The sequence below is a fragment of the Microcaecilia unicolor genome, chromosome 4, assembly GCF_901765095.1.
Source record: "Microcaecilia unicolor chromosome 4, aMicUni1.1, whole genome shotgun sequence".
In the NCBI taxonomy this organism is placed as follows: domain Eukaryota; kingdom Metazoa; phylum Chordata; class Amphibia; order Gymnophiona; family Siphonopidae; genus Microcaecilia; species Microcaecilia unicolor.
In genome coordinates, this window is record NC_044034.1 from 67,822,462 (window position 1) to 67,842,968 (window position 20,507).

Consider the following 20,507-nt stretch of genomic DNA (forward strand, 5'->3'; position numbering starts at 1 on the left):
AGCCTGCCATGAGTGGGAAAGCGCGGGGTACAAATGTAACTAAAAAAAATATATATATATATGTTTAAGTGCTGGGTGATTGACAGTGTCATGGACCATATAGAGGAGGAGAGTAGGGGGGGGGGGAGAGGTTACTACAAGCACAACAACACTGGATTCATCGTTTACAGTTGTTGGAACCCACTGGGTTAAACTCATTGGACTGTATTCTTTTAACTTGTCCTTTCCTTTAGGATTTATTTCAGGATTTCTTTCAGGGTTTTATTCTCAGGATTTTTGCAGCAGGATTGTTTATTAATTAATTTTCTTGAAAGTTATTGGCTGTGTGTGAATCAGCTGCGAACTGGTGGCAAACTGTGACTGGACAGGGTCTGGTTATAACCAACCGTTCAGTTTGCTCTGATGTTTGCTAACCTGAAGGCGATGGGAAGTTAACCCTCCAGCATTTGGATGCTAGACACTTTTTTGTAGTGACTTTTGTTTGATTTAAAATTATGTTTTTTTTGTTTTTTGACATGATGCACATTTTGCCCTTGTGTGTGTTTCTAGTATGGCAATGTGGTTCCCTGAAGAAACAGAGCGAAATGGGACCGTTGGGACTGCATGACAGTTTTTCTGGAAGCAAGGAAGTACCACCCTTCAACTGAACTGCAGAGCAGGCTAAGATAAGTGATTTGAATTCTTGCTGTCAGATTGGGCGTTCAAAAGCGAAGAATTTAATTACATATATTTTTATACACTTTTTTTGCATATTTAAAAAACAACAAAAAGTATCAAAGGGGTTTTTATGTCTATGATTACTTTTGCACTGTATGCACCTGAAAAGTGAGAGTGTTGCCACAGGAGTGTATGAGACATTTTCCCCATTTTTTGAGAAGTCACATGTTTTGGTCTTCACTGGCGGACATTGTGTTGTTTAATAACTTTTTAAGAATGGCCATTTGCACCAACTGACTAAATCAGGCATGTATCCCTCTCATTCTATAGCAACGTGTGTAAATATTAGGAATATCACTAGGAGGAGTGGCCTAGTGGTTAGGGTGGTGGACCTTGGTCCTGGGGAACTGAGGAACTGAGTTCGATTCCCACTTCAGGCACAGGCAGCTCCTTGTGACTCTGGGCAAGTCACTTAACCCTCCATTGCCCCATGTAAGCCACATTGAGCCTGCCATGAGTGGGAAAGCGTGGGGTATAAATGTAACAAAAAAAAAAATCCGCCCATGACCCTCCCATTTCCACGCCCCTTTTTGAATGCATGCCTAAATTTATACATGTATATTTCAATTAAATCTAATTAGTGCCAATAATCAGTTAACAAGACAATTATTGGCACTAATTAGATCATTATTCAATTAAATTGTGCACATGCCCAAATTTGCGTATGCCATTTTTAGCAACTTTTACAGAATTTGGGGGATAAATGGCAATATTGTGCATTATATTACTACTAGTAAAAAATCCCCGTTTCTGATGCAAATGAAACGGGGGCTAGCAAGGTTTTCTTCTGTGTGCATGTGGGAGTGTGTGTGTCCCTGCCCTCTGCCCTCTCTCCCTTCCCCTGTGCTGTCTGTCCCCTCCCCTCTCTGAGTCAACTCCTTCAGTGTTAAGTTTCTTGCTGTGCTGTGTTTGTGTTACAGAGATAGTGAGGGCTTCTGCCCTCTCTCCCCTCCCCCGAGTCCTTCACTGTTACAGAGAGAGCGATTTGATTTCGTGCTTTGCTGTGTTTTCCTTCACTGTTTGTGTTACAGAGAGAGCGAGGGCGGGGCAGACACTCATGGGGAAACCGGATATCTCTCCCCCTTCACACTTTCGGCTGGAGGCTTCATTTAGAACGTTGGTGGTGCCTTTTATATATAGAGATAATACATGTCAGTTTAAGTTGCTGCAGGATACATAAGAATGAGAAGCAACACATGCAAAACATCTCACTATTATGTACATCGAATAACACAAGTATGTTTTTCCTGCTCAGTAGCATCTGGCTGCTAAAACGTGACCAGGTGCTCCCAATGAGCCTCTCTTAAAGAGGCTGATATATTACAAGAGAAGACCAGTCTGAGGTCCCTTCTCCTCCCCAGCGTAAACTCTCACCAGACATATCCCCAGCTCCCCATGCTCCTGACGATACAGCAGAGGGTGCCCTGCCCTCCCCCCACTGACTCTCCCCCAGACCCCTCTAAAAAGACCCTCCCTTCTCCCCAGGCCTAGCTGAAACAAACATTGGTGGTCTAGGGGTATGGAATAGGAGTAATCCCCAGTTGCTCTTGTTTCTGCCAGCACAGGATGAAAATGGCATATCTTACCCCTAGATCACCAGTGATTGCTTCAGGTAGGCATGGGAGGGGGGGGTCTTTGAAAGGGGGGGGGGGGCAAAAGGGCCAACAGGGGGGTGGAGGTGGGACTTAAAAGGTGACTTACTAGTTATGTTGCTTTTTTTAAAGCGGGCTATATTGATTGGCCAAGCTGAAGCAGCTAGGGCTCTTCAGCTTGGAGAAAAGGAGACTGAGGGGAAATATGATAGAGGTCTATAAAATAATGGGTGGAGTTGAACGGGTAGATGTGAAGCATCTGTTTACACTTTCCAAAAATACTAGGACTAGGAGGCATGCGATGAAGCTACAAAATAGTAAATTTAAAACAAATTGGAGAAAATGTTTCTTCACCCAATGTGTAATTAAACTCTGGAATTCGTTGCCAGAGAATGTGGTAAAGGCAGTTAGCTTAGCAGAGTTTAAAAAATGTTTGGACGGCTTCCTACAGGAAAAGTCCATAGACCATTATTAAATTGGACTTGGGGAAAATCCGCTATTTCTGGGATAAGCAGTATAAAATGTTTTGTACTTTTTTGGGATCTTGCCAGGTATTTGTGACCTGGATTGGCCACTGTTGGAAACAGGATGTTGGGGGCTTGATGGACCTTTGGTCTGTCCCAGTATGGCAATACTTATGTACTTATGCATATTGCAACAATGGTTATCCTATGACTCGCCTACGCTGTCACAGTGGAGATCCAGGATGATTCAACAAGCTTCTTTAGAATGTCAAGTGTTTACAGACATGGCCTCTACAGCAGGCAAGCACTGTGCTCAAATCTGGGAACTTTTTTGGATTGCACTGGTGCCAGTGGCCAGAAGCCACTTCCTATATGCCTAATTTATCATTGTATCAAAATGGGTTTATGCAGAGCCATCGGTTGTTGGGGGGAGAGATATTGGGGGAGTTATTTTGGGTTTTGTACAGTTTGTTTTATGGATCTTAAAACTTGGTTCTAAAATGGTGATGTATATTTTATTTGTGGTTTGCTAATGTTTGCACGGAACCAATAAAGAGGAAACCGAGACTGGCCTTCTATTATAATGCACCAGCACCTTTAAGAGATATTCTTGGGGAGTAGAATAAGAGACTGAGAAGTTGATTGTAAGTTGCATTATTCCTTTACCATTGGAGTCACTAACCATGGTAAACTAGACCTCGGTAAAGTGCAGCATTTTAACACAGCTTAGAACCTTCCCCCCTTAGCTTCCTGATTATGTTTCTAGTTCTGCAAAGAAATAAAGCTATATATTATATTACAAAACAGCCCATGTACTGTTCTAATTCTTCTTGCAGATCGTACATTAAGAGCCTTCCCAGTTCTTACTGTTTTTTCTAATTTTTCCCCTCACCAAGTAAGACTGTAGTACAAAGATTCAAACACAAAAGGGACAATGCTAGTTCTGCAAAAGGAAGGAAAAGTCTCTTCTAGTTTCTGGCTGAAATAATAAAGGGGATCCTCCTGCTGCCCTGAGAAAGAGACTTAACAGTGGCTCTATTGTATACTCCAGTGCACAGTTCAGCAGTTCAGAACAAGGGAAACCCCTGGCCTCAAAGTTACACAAAAAACAGTCTTCAGTATATTTCAAAAAGCATTCTGAATAAGGTTTGGATGGAAGAACAGTACTATAATATCTGATAAACAGCTTTAGACAACAACAAAACATAAAACAGAATCAAATGCCACTATGGCTGGATGCCTGCATCGCTGTGCAATGGGGCTGCTTCTGTGCCATGCCTGCTACTTATGACAGTCTTCCACATGTACCAGGAATAATACAGCAACTCCTTGCCACACTCATTCTTATTCCATGTTTAATAACTAAAAAGACATTTCTCAGAGAGTGTCTGATGAAAAAAAAGAGTGGTGATTCCAGTCTCCTCACCTATGTTCTTGAGTGGTATATTTCAGCAATTCTGCAAGCTGCAGAGGGTATTTGCAGATCTTTTGAACCGGTGTCAAGAGAAAGCCATCTATGGCAATGTCAATCATCTGCTGAAGCAGCCGACAGGCCTCAAAAAAGTGTCGGTATTTGCCATGTTTTATCAGGTTGGAGAGCTCAATACACGCACTAGGGTGATTGTTGCAGTACTCTGAGTAAATTGCAAAATCTTCTTGCTGTAACATAAACCAACAGTGGCAGTGCAAGTTAAAGAAAGTTTAGATAATTTCTACCATGCAATAAATTCAGAACATATTGTTATTTTATGATACATCATATTTTTAGCTTGCTGTCCCCTTTGAACTCTTTATCATGCAATAACCAATAAAAATATGTTGACACCCCTGAGGCTAATGTGTCACAAACTTACAACTGTTATGGTAATCTGGCAGGGAAGAAAATCCAAACAGAAATAAAACCCATTTATCTTAGCCCCTAGCAGAACAGTTCAGTCCACCAAGACATGTCATGCTTGGACTTGTTAACATTTCAAAGAAGATACGTAAGAAGTTCTTTTATTAAACTATGGTAAAAAGTGACCTTAGCTCACCCTTGCATGGGCTTTCCCTGCATGCTGAGGCCATTTTTAGAGCAGCTATAAAATGGCCAATTTCCTTTTTTTTTTTTTTTTTTTTTGTATTAATGGTCATGTGCCAATGTTGCCATTAGCATGTGGCCATTAAAAATACCAAATGAGCACTTACTGCCACCCATTTTGTAAGCACTAAGGGTTCACATGATAATCCTGCACTAACTAGTTAGAGCACTCTAATGTGGATGCACAAACTGTTACCACTCTTCTTCCCCCCCCCACACCAAAATGCAAGTATTTTTTAGTACCCGGATTAGCGTGTGCTAATTTGGGAGTTTCCACAGAATGCCTGAGCGTATCTTGTGGTACGCCATTTTAAGCATTGTTAGGCTTGCATTAGGCACCTAATTCAGCTCAGTAAAAGGGCCCTTAAAAAAGTAAACTAGCTGCTTGTATCTGCTATCTGGGCTCTGACCTCAAAACGAAATAATTCTTGAGAAAACAGAGCTCCATTAGTTTATATCACTCTAATGCAGTGCTTTTCAACCCTCTCCTTCAGGCATATCAGTTGGATTTTCAGGCCTTCAACAAAAACTTGAGATACATTTGCATATATTGAGATCCACTGTATGCAAATTTCTCTCATGTGGCAATCCCAAACACCTGACTGGCGAGACGTGCCTTCAGAAGAGGCACTAAAAACTACTGCTCTAAGGTGACTCACTAACCAGTGGAAAGCACTGATGCACACTGAACATAAATTAATTTGCCTCATTTGCCAGAGGCCCCATTGAATGCTACTAATTCACATCAGCCCACAACCAGCCCCTAAGTCTCCTGCACTATCTGAGGCAGCATTAGCTGACATACATGTTGAAGAAAGCAGGTTCCTATTTCACTCAGATGAGGTTCTTCTTTGTTGTATTGTTTTTCAAGATCTTTCAAAAACTTTCTTTGGAATTTGTAAATATCTTCAATGTTCCCAAAAATGGTATTTAACTGAGCCTCGGTGAACATTCCAGTGTGTTTTCGACACTGTCGTATATAGCCCTGAAAAGAAAAGAAAGAAAACATCTGCTTGCTTTGCTTAAGAAGGTCTTAGAGTGGATCTAAAAAATATGTTTTGTCTAAAATAAGATCTCACTAGTTTCTAAACCCAGCTTTCTAAGGTCTTTCTGTTTAAAGGCCCTAGTCACAAAAAGCTGGGACAGATACATACTTGCTAACAGGGAAAGATTTCAAAGCACTGGTACAGAAGCTTGTAGATTTGGAAACCTGAGCCATAATTCTTATTTCAAGCCCTGAGCTGCTGGTAGGATTGTCAAAGAGCCAGATACCAACAGATAGCAGCAGAATGTCAAACTTGGCTTTCCAACTGCTCCTAATTCCAGAGATAAAAACTTCTGTGCAGAAATGCACATTTATATTTATGAATAGTCTGAGAAACACTGTCCAAAGCCATATAAATGGAGGTCTCCTCTTTCCTTGCAGCTCAACAGCAAGGAAAGAGGAAAACTCCATTTATATGGCTTTGGACAGTGTTTCCCAGACTGCCTCATCAATGTGCTCAGCTCTGTCCTAGATGGCATGCCAGTTTTCAAGCAGATTTAATGTTTGGCATTTCTCCACAGTGTCAGCTGTAGGAATAGTTTTGTTAAGTAGACACCTTCCTCTGGAAACAGGACTTGGACCAGAAATTCCCTTTGCAAATGACTTTCATATGGCAACTACAGCATTTGACACAAAAGAAGAAAGAACAAAAAAAAAAAAGTTTCAAACAAAACACCAAGGCAGAAAACAACCACAGTGGGAATGATCAAATGAATCGGGTGATCTGCCACAAAATGTCTTTAATTATAAAACAATACACAAAGGATGGCTAAATGGCAACGGACTTGGCATGGGCTGTGTTTTGGCATGAGTGTAGTTTTCAGATGACGAATAGATATAGTCTTTTTAAAAGTTTTTAATTCACCATACTTCACCTGCATTTTTGTGTATGTAGTTTATATATGAACTAGTAAAAAAGGCCCGTTTCTGACACAAATGAAACGGGCGCTAGCAAGGTTTTCCTCGGAGTGTGTATGTTTGAGAGAGTGTATGTGAGAGTGACTGTGTGTGAGAGAGAGAGTGAATGTACGACTGTGTGTGTGTGAGAGAGAGTGAGTCTGGGTGCGAGTGTGTCTGTGAGAGAGAGAGTGTGTGTGTGAGAATGAGAGTGTGAGACACAGTGTGAGAGAGAGAGAGAGTGTGTTTCACACAGATTCAGTGTGTGCGAGAGAGAGAGTGTGTGTGAGACACAGACTCTCTGTGAGACTGAGTGTATGAGACCAAGAGAGTGTGTGAGTGACTGTGTGACACAGTGAATGTGATACAGTGTGAGACATAGAGTGTGTGAGAGTGAGAGAGAGAAAGACATTGACTGTGAGAGAGAGAGAGAGTGTGTGAGAGAGTGTGTGTGTGACAGAGATACCTCCCCCCCTCTCTGGTGTCAGGCCCCCCTCTCTCTCTCTGGTGTCTGAGCGTTACTGTGCAGGATGCTGAGCTCTGGCTGTGCTTCAAGGAACTGACCAATCCTATTTAACAGAATGCACCGCCAACATTCTGAAGAAGAGAAACCTTGTGTGGTTGGTCACTTCTGCTTGTGACGAACCCGGAAGTACGTGATGTCAATTCAGGAGACGGATACAGAGAGCAGGAATGCCTCAGCCATGCAGTCAGCTTCAGAATGTTGGAGGTGTGTTTTATTATATAGGATATCTTTTATATGCATATCTTGTTATTTGGGTACACATTTTATATTTGCTTTAGGTCTACCTGATATTGTGAATTTAGTGCGCATGCTTACGCAGTTTTTATTTTTATTTATGTATATAAATGTTTGATAAGCAGTCTGCAATTCCACCACAATGTATTTCTTATGTATGTAAGTAGTGCATATTTCTGTTTTCTCTTCTAGTATTTGTGGACTCCTGATGAAGGAAGGCACTCACGCGGAAACACGACCAGTGTCGACAGTTTGTTCATCCGTCTGGTCAGTCCCACTACAGTATTTTGTCATTTTTCAATCCAATCCAAATTTGACTTCTGAAGACGAATGACTGCTGACTTCAAAAGCCATTATTTTAGAAACATATCCATGTATAAATAGCATCATTTCCTTGTGTACATCAGATATCCATGTATAAATAGCATCATTTCCTTGTGTACATCAGATATACATGCAAATACTGAATTTAGAAAGCTGCTATTCACACATGGAGATCCACACTGTACAGCAATTTCAGAGGGTTATGTTTTGGGCCAGGGCCAACGAGAGGGGGAGCGGGGGGGGCAAAATTCACAGGGCTCGGCCTCCAAGGGGTGGTCCCGGCACCGGCAAGCTTCTTCTGAGTCTGTCCCTCTCCTGCTCCTGTGTGCTGGCCGCAAACCGGATGATTGCATTAATGCGATAATCCAGGTGACTCGAGATATCACGTTAATGCAATCATCTGGGACCTGGCACACAGGTGCAGTCAGACACAGAAGGTAAGGGAGCGGGCGGCCCAAATATGGGGGGCGGTGCGAGTGTGTGTGTTTGGGTGTGAGTGTGTGTGGGAGGGGGGAGCAGTCTTGCCCTGGGCCCAGCTGTGTCTCTCGGTGGTCCTGGTTTGGGCAGGGCTAAAATTTACATGTGTATTCTCCATTGTACAAAGAGAATACACATGTATACAGGGCCAGTCTTAGGCAGGGGCCCTCCCTAAGCCTACCTTAACACAATGCACCCTGGTGGTCTAGTAGCCTCTTCAGGGCAGAAAAGAACCCCACTCTTTCCTGCCTGCTGCTGTATTCTTCAAAAATGGCTGCCAAGACTTCAAGCGGAAGTCTTGCGAGGCCGCTGCTTGAAGTCTCGGCAGCCATTTTGAAGTAGCAGTGGCAGCGAACAGAGCAGCTGCAGTGAGCAGGAAAGAGTGGGGTTATTTCTTGCCCTGAAGAGGCCACTAGACTACCAAGGTGTGCTAAGGTAAGTTTGGTGAGGGCACCCTGAGGCTCGGGTGGAGGGGGGGGAAGGGGCAGTGCAGGGCACCCTGAGGCTCAAAGGGGAGAGCACAGAGCCCCATAGGCTCAGCCCCCCCCCCCTCCCCAGCAGTGTACATAAATAAAAAAACAAACATCTTATCGAAAGGGGGCTGGGCTAGGAGGGGGCATGGCTAGGCAAGGAGCCAGGGGACCCCACCGAACTGGTCTGCACAGGGCCTCGCAATTGCTAAGAGTGGCCCTGCATGTATGGGGAAAGCTCATACCAGCTTGAACACATGCACAGGTTTAAAAAAAAGCACTCATTTCAGTCAGGGTTTTATACGAGGAATTAAGAAAGTTGTTCTCCTTAATCCTATGTAGTTCAACAAATTAAAACTATGGCCTCATGACTTAACTTGCGGCAATTACACATGTAGATTTCTAAAATGGGGTAGCTACACATGGAATTGTTACCATTTACATGTCAATTCTGGTCTCTATGTTCTATGTAAAATAAGGCCCCATGTATTAAAATAATAGCTTAAATTCTGTTGCATGTAAGATTATCTATCAAAAAAAACTATTCAAACTGCTTATTTTCAAAACTAAGACTATGGCTTTTCACCCTTGCAAGTTCAAAAGTCCAATTGTCCCTGAACACATTAACCCTTTTGGTAAATTTACAAACAACCATTTATTGAAATCAGATGTGATAAATGACATAAGATCTGAAACTGTACCTCACAGATGTCCTTGAGATGTTTGATATAGACACGTTCAGTGTTCATTATTTCCTGGATAACATTTGTTCTCATCTGGTCCTTGTTCTCAGTGCTTTTATGGCGATATTTACAAACTTCAGCATCCTGGTCTTCACCTTGGATGCTACTGCTACTGGAATTCTCTGTCCCATCTTCTTGATTTACTCGTAACTACATGCAAATTTTTAGTAAAAGCATATCAATGAGCCAATATATAAAAAGGAGTACAAGTTTATTTTATTTATTTCATATTTTACAAGTGGCTTTAACTAAGCATATTTTCAGTAATAAAATCAAAGCAAAAATGCTGAATAGCTACCCAAACTGTGTGACACACTTCAATCTGATAAAAGTTAGGCTACAGAACTTAGAATGTATTGATGCAAAAAGTACAAATGGAGATCCAAGATGGCGACGGTTTGAACTTGCGCTACGGACGCGTCTCTAGCGGCATCAGAGTAGAGCTGGAGGGAGTTACCTTGCCCGTTGTTGCGATGGGCAAGCGACGTGGGAAAGTCAGGGACTTTCCCTCAGACCCTGGCGCAAAGCCCCCGCTCTCCCAGCCGACTCTCGAGCGCTTCGGAATAACGCCCGGAACTCCATCGACTTCCACCCCTGTTGCTGGTGCTAGCGCTTCGGCGCTAACCGACAGTGTCGACGGGGCTTCCTTAAGCCCTGTCTTTCGTGCAGCGCCCCCTCAACCAGGAAGTGAGCGCTTCCAGCCGAGTCCTGCAGCCTCAGCCCAAAGTGGTGAAGGGAGCGAGCAGGGAGGGAACTCGACGGCAGCACAGAGGCCATCTCCTGAACAACCAGTGATTCCAGAGCAGAAAACAGCGACTGTTGTGGACTCTGCAACAGTGAGTATCCTGGAACAAGTAGTTCAAGCGGCTCCCCTGGAATTTAATGTAGGGCAGTTTGAGAAACCAGCTGTAGTGACCTTAGAGTCACTTTGGGAACTGAACTCCACAACTCTCTTTGCCTTACAATCAGGTATTTCAAAGAATAATGAAACTATCAAAGTTTTGGCACAGTTTGCTCTCAAACAATTTCAAATTAATGACTCTCATGCAACTGAAGTAAAAATTCTTTCTCAAAAAGTTGAACAAATGCAACTTGTGGATCAAACACTAATTAAAGAAAGGAATTTTGCTCTCAGACGCATGGAATATCTGGAAAATCAATCCAAAAGACTTAACCTTCGTATGATTAACTTTCCAAAATCGCCTATTTTTTCTCCTGTACAGATGGTTAAGAAATATCTTACTGACATTCTGGGAATGACCGAAAACTCACTGCCACCAATTACAAGGGCATATTATATTCAGATTGCTGGGCAAGTCCCAGGAAACCTAGACCCTCAGAATGCATTGAATTTAACGGAGTTTCTGGAATCTTCTTTGGAGGTGGTCACGCAAAGGACTACTTTGTTAGTGACTTTTGCACTAGAGTTGGACCGAGATGCAGTACTTAGGTTATCCTTAAGACACTTAAATTCTTTATTTTTAGGTTCAAAAATAAGAGTTTTCCCGGATTTGTCCAGGGAAACTCAAAAACGTCGTAAATTATTTCTTGCTTTGCGCCCAAGGGCAATAGCCCTGGGGGTCAATTTTCTTTTGAAATTTCCTTGTGTGTGTAGGATTTTGTACCACACTAAACAATATCAATTTTTTGAACCTAATCAGTTGGATGTGTTTTTGAAAAGTAAAGAGAGTATAATTGTGAAAGTTTAGACCCGAATGAACACTGTATAGCACTTAGGAGTGAATCTATGGAGTCTAGCGCGGCTCTTGCTTTATTTGAATTTTTGAGTTTGATTTTCTATGAATCTTGGATCATTTCTTAATTATTGTGGACGATGGGTATATAGTCAATTTGCCTTATTTAATATTTGATATTGGAAGAAAATTTGCAAATCTGTAATATTATTCTGTTTTGAATATTATGTATCTCAAAAGGTTTATAAATAAATATATAAAAAAAAAAAAAAAAGTACAAATGGAGATAAGCTGCAAAGAAGATAATAACTATTCTCCGAGGACAAGCAGGCTGCTTGTTCTCATTGATGGGTGACGTCCACGGCAGCCCCTCCAATCGGAAACTTCACTAGCAAAGTCCTTTGCTAGTCCTCGCGCGCCCGCGCGCACCGCGCATGCGCGGCCGTCTTCCCGCCCGAAACCGGCTCGAGCCGGCCAGTCTTCTTTTGTCCGCACTCGGTACGGTCGTGTTTTCGCCGTGTCGAGCCCCGGAAAGTCGACCTCGCGCGTCCAAATTATTTTTGAGCGTGTTTTTTCCTTCGGGAAAGCTTTGCCTAAGTCGGGAAGTGCTCCGGAAACCCTCCGCTGGGTTTCGTGTCAATCCTCCCCGTACTTCCAGCTTTTTGCCCCGGTAAGTTTTCTTTCGTCGTCGGGGTAGGCCTCTTTTCGGCCTCGGTCGAGAATTTTTCTCCCTCTAAATTTTGGTGCTTCAAATTTCGCCATTTCGGCTTTTGATTTCGCCGGCGTGATTTTTCCGCCCATGACATCGAAGCCTTCCAGCGGCTTCAAGAAGTGCACCCAGTGCGCCCGGGTTATCTCGCTCACTGATCGACACTCGTCGTGTCTTCAGTGTCTGGGGGCCGAGCACCGCCCTCAGAACTGTAGTCTGTGTTCCCTTCTTCAAAGGCGGACTCAGGTAGCGAGACTAGCCCAGTGGAACGTGTTGTTCTCGGGCTCTTCGTCGGCATCGGCACCGGGATCTTCGAGTGCATCGACGTCGTCAGCGTCCAGACCATCTTCCTCGGCCGCCCCTGCATCGAGTGCATCGAGGCATCGGGCCTCTGCATCGGCGCCGAGACATCGGATAGCTGCATCGACGTCGGTGGTACCAGGACCTCGTCTGCTGATGTCGTCGGACGGTGGTGCATCGGGTGGAGTGCAGGTGAGGGCTGTCCATTCCCCTGCTGGTGGCGGTGAGCCCTCGGGTGGGTCTCCTCCTACCCTGAGAGCTCCTGCGGTACAGCCCCCCCGAGATCGACCTTCTTCAGTCTCGGCCCCGAGGAAGCGACGGATGGATTCGACGTCCTCCTCGTCGGTGCCGGGGAGCTCCGGTGACATGCTTCGGAAGAAATCGAAGAAGCATCGACACCGGTCTCCTCCCCATGTCGGCACCGAGAGCTCTGGGTCGCCGAGGGATTCGGCACCCAGCAGGCATCGGCACCAAGAGGACCGCTCACCCTCTGTTCAGGAGGTGTCGATGCGCTCCGCTCTGGACAGCCCGGTACAGCCTCCACGCCCGGAACAGGTACTGACGTCGACGCCTGCATCGACCTCACAGCCTTTCTCTACAGCCGCTCTAAACGAGAGCCTCCGGGCCGTTCTCCCAGAGATTCTGGGAGAGCTGTTGCGCCCTACCCCTCCGGTACCGGCGGTGCTTGCGCCTCCGGTACCGTCGAGCGTGGCGCCGGCTGGTCCATCGCCCAGGTTGAGGTCCCCGACGTCGGTACCGCGTGCGGTACCGACCGCGGCCACCTCCCAGGAAGGCTCCCCGACTACGTCGGCGGAGGGAGCTTCGCCGATGCGGGCGAGGGAGTCTACCTCTCGACGCCCCCATCGTGGACGTGGCTCCACTGAGTCGAGCAGGGCGAGGTTGCAGACACAGGTTCGTGAACTTGTGTCTGACACCGAGGGTGAGGCCTCGTGGGAGGAAGAGGAAGATCCTCGATATTTCTCTGACGAGGAGTCGGAGGGTCTTCCTTCTGATCCCACTCCCTCTCCTGAAAGACAGCTTTCTCCTCCCGAGAGTCTGTCTTTTGCTTCCTTTGTCCGGGAGATGTCTACGGCCATCCCCTTCCCGGTGGTTGTGGAGGACGAGCCCAGGGCTGAAATGTTTGAGCTCCTGGACTATCCTTCTCCACCTAAGGAAGCGTCCACTGTTCCCTTGCACCATGTCCTGAAAAAGACATTGCTTGCGAACTGGACCAAGCCATTAAGTAATCCCCACATCCCCAAGAAGATCGAGTCCCAGTACCGGATCCATGGGGACCCAGAGCTGATGCGCACTCAGTTGCCTCACGACTCTGGAGTTGTGGATTTGGCCCTAAAGAAGGCTAAGAGTTCTAGGGAACATGCTTCGGCGCCCCCGGGCAAGGACGCTAGAACCTTAGACTCCTTTGGGAGGAAGGCCTACCATTCCTCTATGCTCGTGTCCAAGATCCAGTCTTACCAGCTCTACACGAGCATGCACATGCGGAACAATGTGCGGCAGTTGGCGGGCTTGGTTGATGCTCTTCCCCCTGAGCAAGCCAAGCCTTTTCAGGAGGTGGTCAGGCAGCTGAAGGCGTGCAGAAAATTCCTGGCCAGAGGAGTTTATGACACTTTTGATGTTGCGTCCAGGGCCGCTGCTCAAGGTGTGGTGATGCGCAGGCTCTCATGGCTGCGCGCCGCCGACCTGGAGAATAGAATCCAGCAGCGGATTGCGGACTCGCCTTGCCGTGCGGACAACATTTTTGGCGAAAAAGTCGAACAGGTGGTAGAGTCTCTCCACCAGCGGGACACCGCATTCGACAAATTCGCCCGCCGGCAGCCTTCAGCTTCTACCTCTACAGGTAGACGATTTTTCGGGGGAAGGAAGACTGTTCCCTACTCTTCTGGCAGGCGTAGGTACAATCCTCCTTCCCGACAGCCTGCGGCCCAGGCTAAGCCCCAGCGCGCTCGCTCTCGTCAGCAGCGTGCGACTCAGCAAGGCCCCGCGGCTCCCCAGCAAAAGCAAGGGGCGAGCTTTTGACTGGCTCCAGCAGAGCATAGCCGACATCCAAGTGTCCGTGCCGGGCGACCTGCCAGTCGGAGGGAGGTTGAAAGCTTTTCACCAAAGGTGGCCTCTCATAACCTCCGATCAGTGGGTTCTGCAAATAGTCCGGCAAGGATACACCCTCAATTTGGCATCAAACCCTCCAAATTGTCCACCGGGAGCTCAGTCTTACAGCTTCCAGCACAAGAGGGTACTTGCAGAGGAACTCTCCGCCCTTCTCAGCGCCAATGCGGTCGAGCCCGTGCCATCCGGGCAAGAAGGGCTGGGATTCTATTCCAGGTACTTCCTTGTGGAAAAGAAAACAGGGGGGATGCGTCCCATCCTAGACCTAAGGGCCCTGAACAAATATCTCGTAAAAGAAAAGTTCAGGATGCTTTCCCTGGGCACCCTTCTTCCCATGATTCAGCAAAACGATTGGCTATGCTCTCTGGACTTGAAGGATGCCTATACACACATCCCGATACTGCCAGCTCACAGACAGTATCTGCGATTTCAGTTGGGCACCCGCCACTTCCAGTACTGTGTGCTACCCTTTGGGCTCGCCTCTGCGCCCAGGGTGTTCACAAAGTGCCTAGCTGTGGTAGCAGCGGCACTTCGCAGGCTGGGAGTGCACGTGTTCCCATATCTCGACGATTGGCTGGTGAAGAACACATCCGAGGCAGGAGCCCTGCAGTCCATGCAGATGACTATTCGCCTTCTGGAGCTACTGGGGTTTGTGATAAATTACCCAAAGTCCCATCTTCTTCCAGTGCAGAACCTCGAATTCATAGGAGCCCTGCTGGATTCTCGGACGGCTCGCGCCTATCTCCCAGAGACGAGAGCCAACAACTTGTTGTCCCTCGTCTCCCGGGTGCGGGCGTCCCAGCAGATCACAGCTCGGCAGATGTTGAGATTGCTGGGCCACATGGCCTCCACAGTTCATGTGACTCCCATGGCCCGCCTTCACATGAGATCTGCTCAATGGACCCTAGCCTCCCAGTGGTATCAGGCCACTGGGGGACTAGAGGACGTGATCCACCTGTCCACGAGTTTTCTCGAATCCCTGTATTGGTGGACGATTTGGACCAATTTGACTCTGGGACGTCCCTTCCAAATTCCTCAGCCACAAAAAGTGCTGACCACGGATGCGTCTCTCCTGGGATGGGGAGCTCATGTCGATGGGCTTCACACCCAAGGAAGCTGGTCCCTCCAAGAACGCGATCTACAGATCAATCTTCTGGAGTTACGAGCGATCTGGAACGCTCTGAAGGCTTTCAGAGATCGGCTGTCCCACCAAATTATCCAAATTCAGACAGACAACCAGGTTGCCATGTATTATGTGAACAAGCAGGGGGGCACCGGATCTCGCCCCCTGTGTCAGGAAGCCGTCAGCATGTGGACCTGGGCTCGCCGGAACGGCATGGTGCTCCAAGCCACATATCTGGCAGGCGTAAACAACAGTCTGGCCGACAGACTGAGCAGGATTATGCAACCTCACGAGTGGTCGCTCAATTCCAAAGTGGTGCGCCAGATCTTCCAAGCGTGGGGCACCCCCTTGGTGGATCTCTTCGCATCTCGAGTGAACCACAAAGTCCCTCAGTTCTGTTCCAGGCTTCAGGCCCACGGCAGACTGGCATCGGATGCCTTCCTCCTGGACTGGGGGGAGGGTCTGCTGTATGCTTATCCTCCCATTCCCCTGGTGGGGAAGACTTTGTTGAAACTCAAGCAAGACCGAGGCACCATGATCCTGATTGCTCCCTTTTGGCCGCGTCAGATCTGGTTCCCTCTTCTTCTGGAGTTATCCTCCGAAGAACCGTGGAGATTGGAGTGTTTTCCGACCCTCATCACGCAGGACGAAGGGGCTCTTCTGCATCCCAACCTCCAGTCTCTGGCTCTCACGGCCTGGATGTTGAGGGCGTAGATTTTGCCTCTTTGGGTCTGCCAGAGGGTGTCTCCCGCATATTGCTTGCTTCCAGGAAAGACTCCACTAAGAGAAGTTACTTCTTTCATTGGCGGAAGTTTGCCGTCTGGTGTGACAGCAAGGCCCTAGATCCTCGCTCTTGTCCTACACAGACCCTGCTTGAATACCTTCTGCACTTGTCTGAGTCTGGTCTCAAGACCAACTCTGTAAGAGTTCATCTTAGTGCAATCAGTGCATACCATTACCATGTGGAAGGTAAGCCGATCTCAGGACAGCCTTTAGTTGTTCGCTTCATGAGAGGTTTGCTTTTGTCAAAGCCCCCTGTCAAGCCTCCTACAGTGTCATGGGATCTCAATGTCGTTCTCACCCAGCTGATGAAACCTCCGTTTGAGCCACTGAATTCCTGCCATCCGAAGTACTTGACCTGGAAGGTCATTTTCTTGGTGGCAGTTACTTCAGCTCGTAGAGTCAGTGAGCTTCAGGCCCTGGTAGCCCAGGCCCCTTACACCAAATTTCATCATAACAGAGTAGTCCTCCGCACTCACCCTAAGTTCTTGCCAAAGGTCGTGTCGGAGTTCCATCTGAACCAGTCAATTGTCTTGCCAACATTCTTTCCCCGTCCTCATTCCTGCCCTGCTGAACGTCAGCTGCACACATTGGACTGCAAGAGAGCATTGGCCTTCTACTTGGAGCGGACACAGCCCCACAGACAGTCCGCCCAATTGTTTGTTTCTTTTGATCCCAATAGGAGGGGAGTGGCTGTAGGGAAACGCACCATATCCAATTGGCTAGCAGATTGCATTTCCTTCACTTACGCCCAGGCGGGGCTGGCTCTTGAGGGTCATGTCACGGCTCATAATGTTAGAGCCATGGCTGCGTCGGTAGCCCACTTGAAGTCAGCCTCCATTGAAGAAATTTGCAAAGCTGCGACGTGGGCTTCTGTCCACACATTCACATCCCATTACTGCCTGCAGCAGGATACCCGACGCGACAGTCGGTTCGGGCAGTCAGTTCTTCAGAACCTGTTTGGGCTTTAGGATCCAACTCCACCCCCCGAGGGCCCTGTTTGTTCTGTTCCAGGCTACACTCTCAGTTAGTTGGTAAATTTTTTTAGGTCAATCTCTGTTATGTCCTCGCCGTTGCGAGGCCCAATTGACCATGGTTGTTGTTTTGAGTGAGCCTGGGGGCTAGGGATACCCCATCAGTGAGAACAAGCAGCCTGCTTGTCCTCGGAGAAAGCGAATGCTACATACCTGTAGAAGGTATTCTCCGAGGACAGCAGGCTGATTGTTCTCACAAACCCGCCCGCCTCCCCTTTGGAGTTGTGTCTTCCCTTAAGAGTATTGTCTTGCTACATACTGGACTGGCCGGCTCGAGCCGGTTTCGGGCGGGAAGACGGCCGCGCATGCGCGGTGCGCGCGGGCGTGCGAGGACTAGCAAAGGACTTTGCTAGTGAAGTTTCCGATTGGAGGGGCTGCCGTGGACGTCACCCATCAGTGAGAACAATCAGCCTGCTGTCCTCGGAGAATACCTTCTACAGGTATGTAGCATTCGCTTAAGAATCATTAGGGGGTTTTTTGTTATGGAAAAATGTGATTTTAATTTTTGAGTTAAATAAAAGTTTATGATATAGCGTAACAGAAGGTTGCCTGTTCTTCATATAAAACATCCTCATGTACCACTAAGAACTGCAATCAGACCTCAAAATTTAAACAGAGCAGAGTGATGCTTTGTACTATTTGTCAAGGACTACCAGAAGGAGCTGTGCCCAAAACAACAATGGGAGTCACGTGGAGGGACATTTTCAATACTATGTCCAAATTCGATTTTAAATCCAGTGCCAAACATGGTCATTTTTGAACCAGAAAAACGTCTATGTTTTTGGTTGAAAAATCGCCCTATTTTAGACAATTTTGTGCTCTGTGCATCTTTCTTTTAAGGCCATTTTCAAATAAAAAATGACCAAGGGAAAAATACATTAAAACAAGCTATTGGGATGTCTGGGGGCCAGCAGTCCTACTAGACTGGCTATACAGACATTCCAGCAGAGCACTGGGGCAGTCTAGGGGTGTGACAAAACAGTGGGTTTTACAACTGTAAACTATATTGATTATTTCTTGAAGTACATTTCTCTAGTTTGGTCAGGTGGTAACAGGTAACCTGCAATGATGTGGTCAGCTATTTTAAAAACGTTGTTCTGGGCTCTGATTGGCCCAGGAACTCAAATTTGTCTAGGAAATACTGGATTTTTCTCCAGTCTCAGTTTGAGAGAAGAGAGAGAAAGATCTCTTTGCTGAGGCCCTGTGAACAGTTATATTTGATAACTTGTAGGCAGCTAAATTACCTGTACTCTCCAGGCACTATTCAGGTACTGAACAAATGTTTAGATAGTTTTATAATTGATCCATATTGATTTACCTGTTATTATGTGCTGTCTAGTTCCATCTGTTTTTATGGTTCACTGTTCAATATTTTTATGACAATAAACATTTTTAGTTTATTGCCTCTGCTTATCTAGAGTGACTAAGAATCCTGGTGGTTTGTATGTTAAATCTGTGTGTGCTTTCTAGAAACTCTGGAACCACTGGGAGTGTGACCCCAGTAATCTAGAAATCACTGGGGAAACACCCTGAGAGTGGGAGACTCGCCCAAAGGCAGTTTGGACCCAGTCAGTGGGAGGAGGGTGCTAGTGTACAGCACAAGCAGCAGGTACAGGCAGACCTAGGCTGTGCTGGGAAGAGACCCTCTAAGTGGCTGCGGGGTAGTCCCAGGAGGGTGGCTAGGCATTTCGTGACAAGGGGGCACTACAGTGAACTTCACATAAAAGGTCCCAGGTATACATCGCATCATAACCCCATGGTGAGCCCTCCAGGAATAGCAAAAAATATACTGTACCTAACTGTACACCACTACAGTAGCCCTTATGCCCTCAGGTGTCTTCAATATGTGGGTTCAGTAGGTATTTTGCAGTTTTGGGGGCATTCACACTTTCCACGACAAGTGTACCAGCTAGAATGGGATACAGGCCTGGTTACCCTTCTCTACAGTCCACTGCACTGACCACTAGGCTACTCCAGGGACCTACTTGTTGCTCTAAGATAAAACTGCCATAATATCTGCAGCTGTCATAGAGCCTGGTATGTATATGTACTGTCACTTTCACATCTTAGAGGGGGTGGGAGGAGGTCAGTGACCACTGGGAGATTAAGGGGAGAGGGTTGTGTCTTTATCCCTCCAGTAGTCATCTGGGCAGTTTGGGCACCTTTTTGGCACCATATCGTTACTAAAACAGGTCTAGCCAAAACCATCCTATTTTTTGCCCTGGACATTTTTACAATGTTGCATAACATCCAAATTGTAAGCACGCCCTACTCCCGCCCAAACCATGTCTCCAACATGCCCCCTTGAGATTTAGACAAACTGCATAGAAACACATCTTAAAAATGAGTTTTGAAAATAGCAATTTAGACATTTTTACGAAAAAAGTGCATCTACTACTTTGTGCCATTTTTTTGGACATTTTTCTGTTTTGAAAATAAGCCCCTTATCTCCCAGGATTTCAATCGGGGAGTAAAATAAATACTCACAAAGTTTATGGTCTGGTTAACTACAATATCTGAACAACAATTGAAAAAGGGAAAGAAACAAGTTATTGAAAATTCCCCATCTATAAAAACAGTATTTTGCAAAATAAAAATAAAATAGTTTTTGATTTAGTACTAAACTAATTGTATTTAAAAGCAATTACTGTGTATTGGATTTGTTTTAAAGAAGGTGGAATACAAGTGTAAAAATAACAACAAATTATATACTACAAATTGCTTGAAGTTTGAATATTTATGTATTCACACAAATTAATGCATCTCACTATAAAATAAAGTTACCATGGCTTATGATTACTTTTTAAATTACTTCTTGTAAGAAGATGCTCATAGTCCTAGAAGTTAAAAGCAAATTTCCTGGATCATTATTTTCAATACTGAATCAACAGTTTAGCATGACTGATGAAAACATTTTTTACCTTCATAGTTTAAGGGGGAGAAATACTATTTAGCTTCTTGACTACTGGTCCAAATATCACTTGGGGAATACACATGCATGGTATTATTGCATTTTCCCCAGTATTCTAGGGCTCAATGTTGCAGGATTAATTGATTATTATGAAGATGTATGAAGAATAGTATTGTATAGTACAAAGGTAGGAGAGCTAGTGCTTACTGAACCAAAATCATGTCTCCTTTCAAGAGTGTTCTTATACGTGGAAGGATAAAATT

The 20,507-nt window shown here is 45.9% G+C and overlaps 1 protein-coding gene across 4 annotated transcripts in view; it reads right to left on the reverse strand.

Annotated features, from left to right (window-relative positions):
* Window positions 1–20,507, reverse strand: part of SPATA13 (spermatogenesis associated 13) — a 126,747-nt gene that overhangs the window by 25,695 nt on the left and 80,545 nt on the right. For all 4 annotated transcript variants that reach the window (XM_030200313.1, XM_030200314.1, XM_030200316.1 and 1 more), the window contains 3 exons: window positions 9,528–9,719; window positions 5,659–5,838; window positions 4,200–4,432 (listed from right to left, as the gene is read on the reverse strand). In XM_030200313.1, coding sequence (XP_030056173.1) covers window positions 4,200–4,432; window positions 5,659–5,838; window positions 9,528–9,719 — 605 coding nt within the window. The remainder of the gene's footprint in view (window positions 1–4,199; window positions 4,433–5,658; window positions 5,839–9,527; window positions 9,720–20,507) is intronic.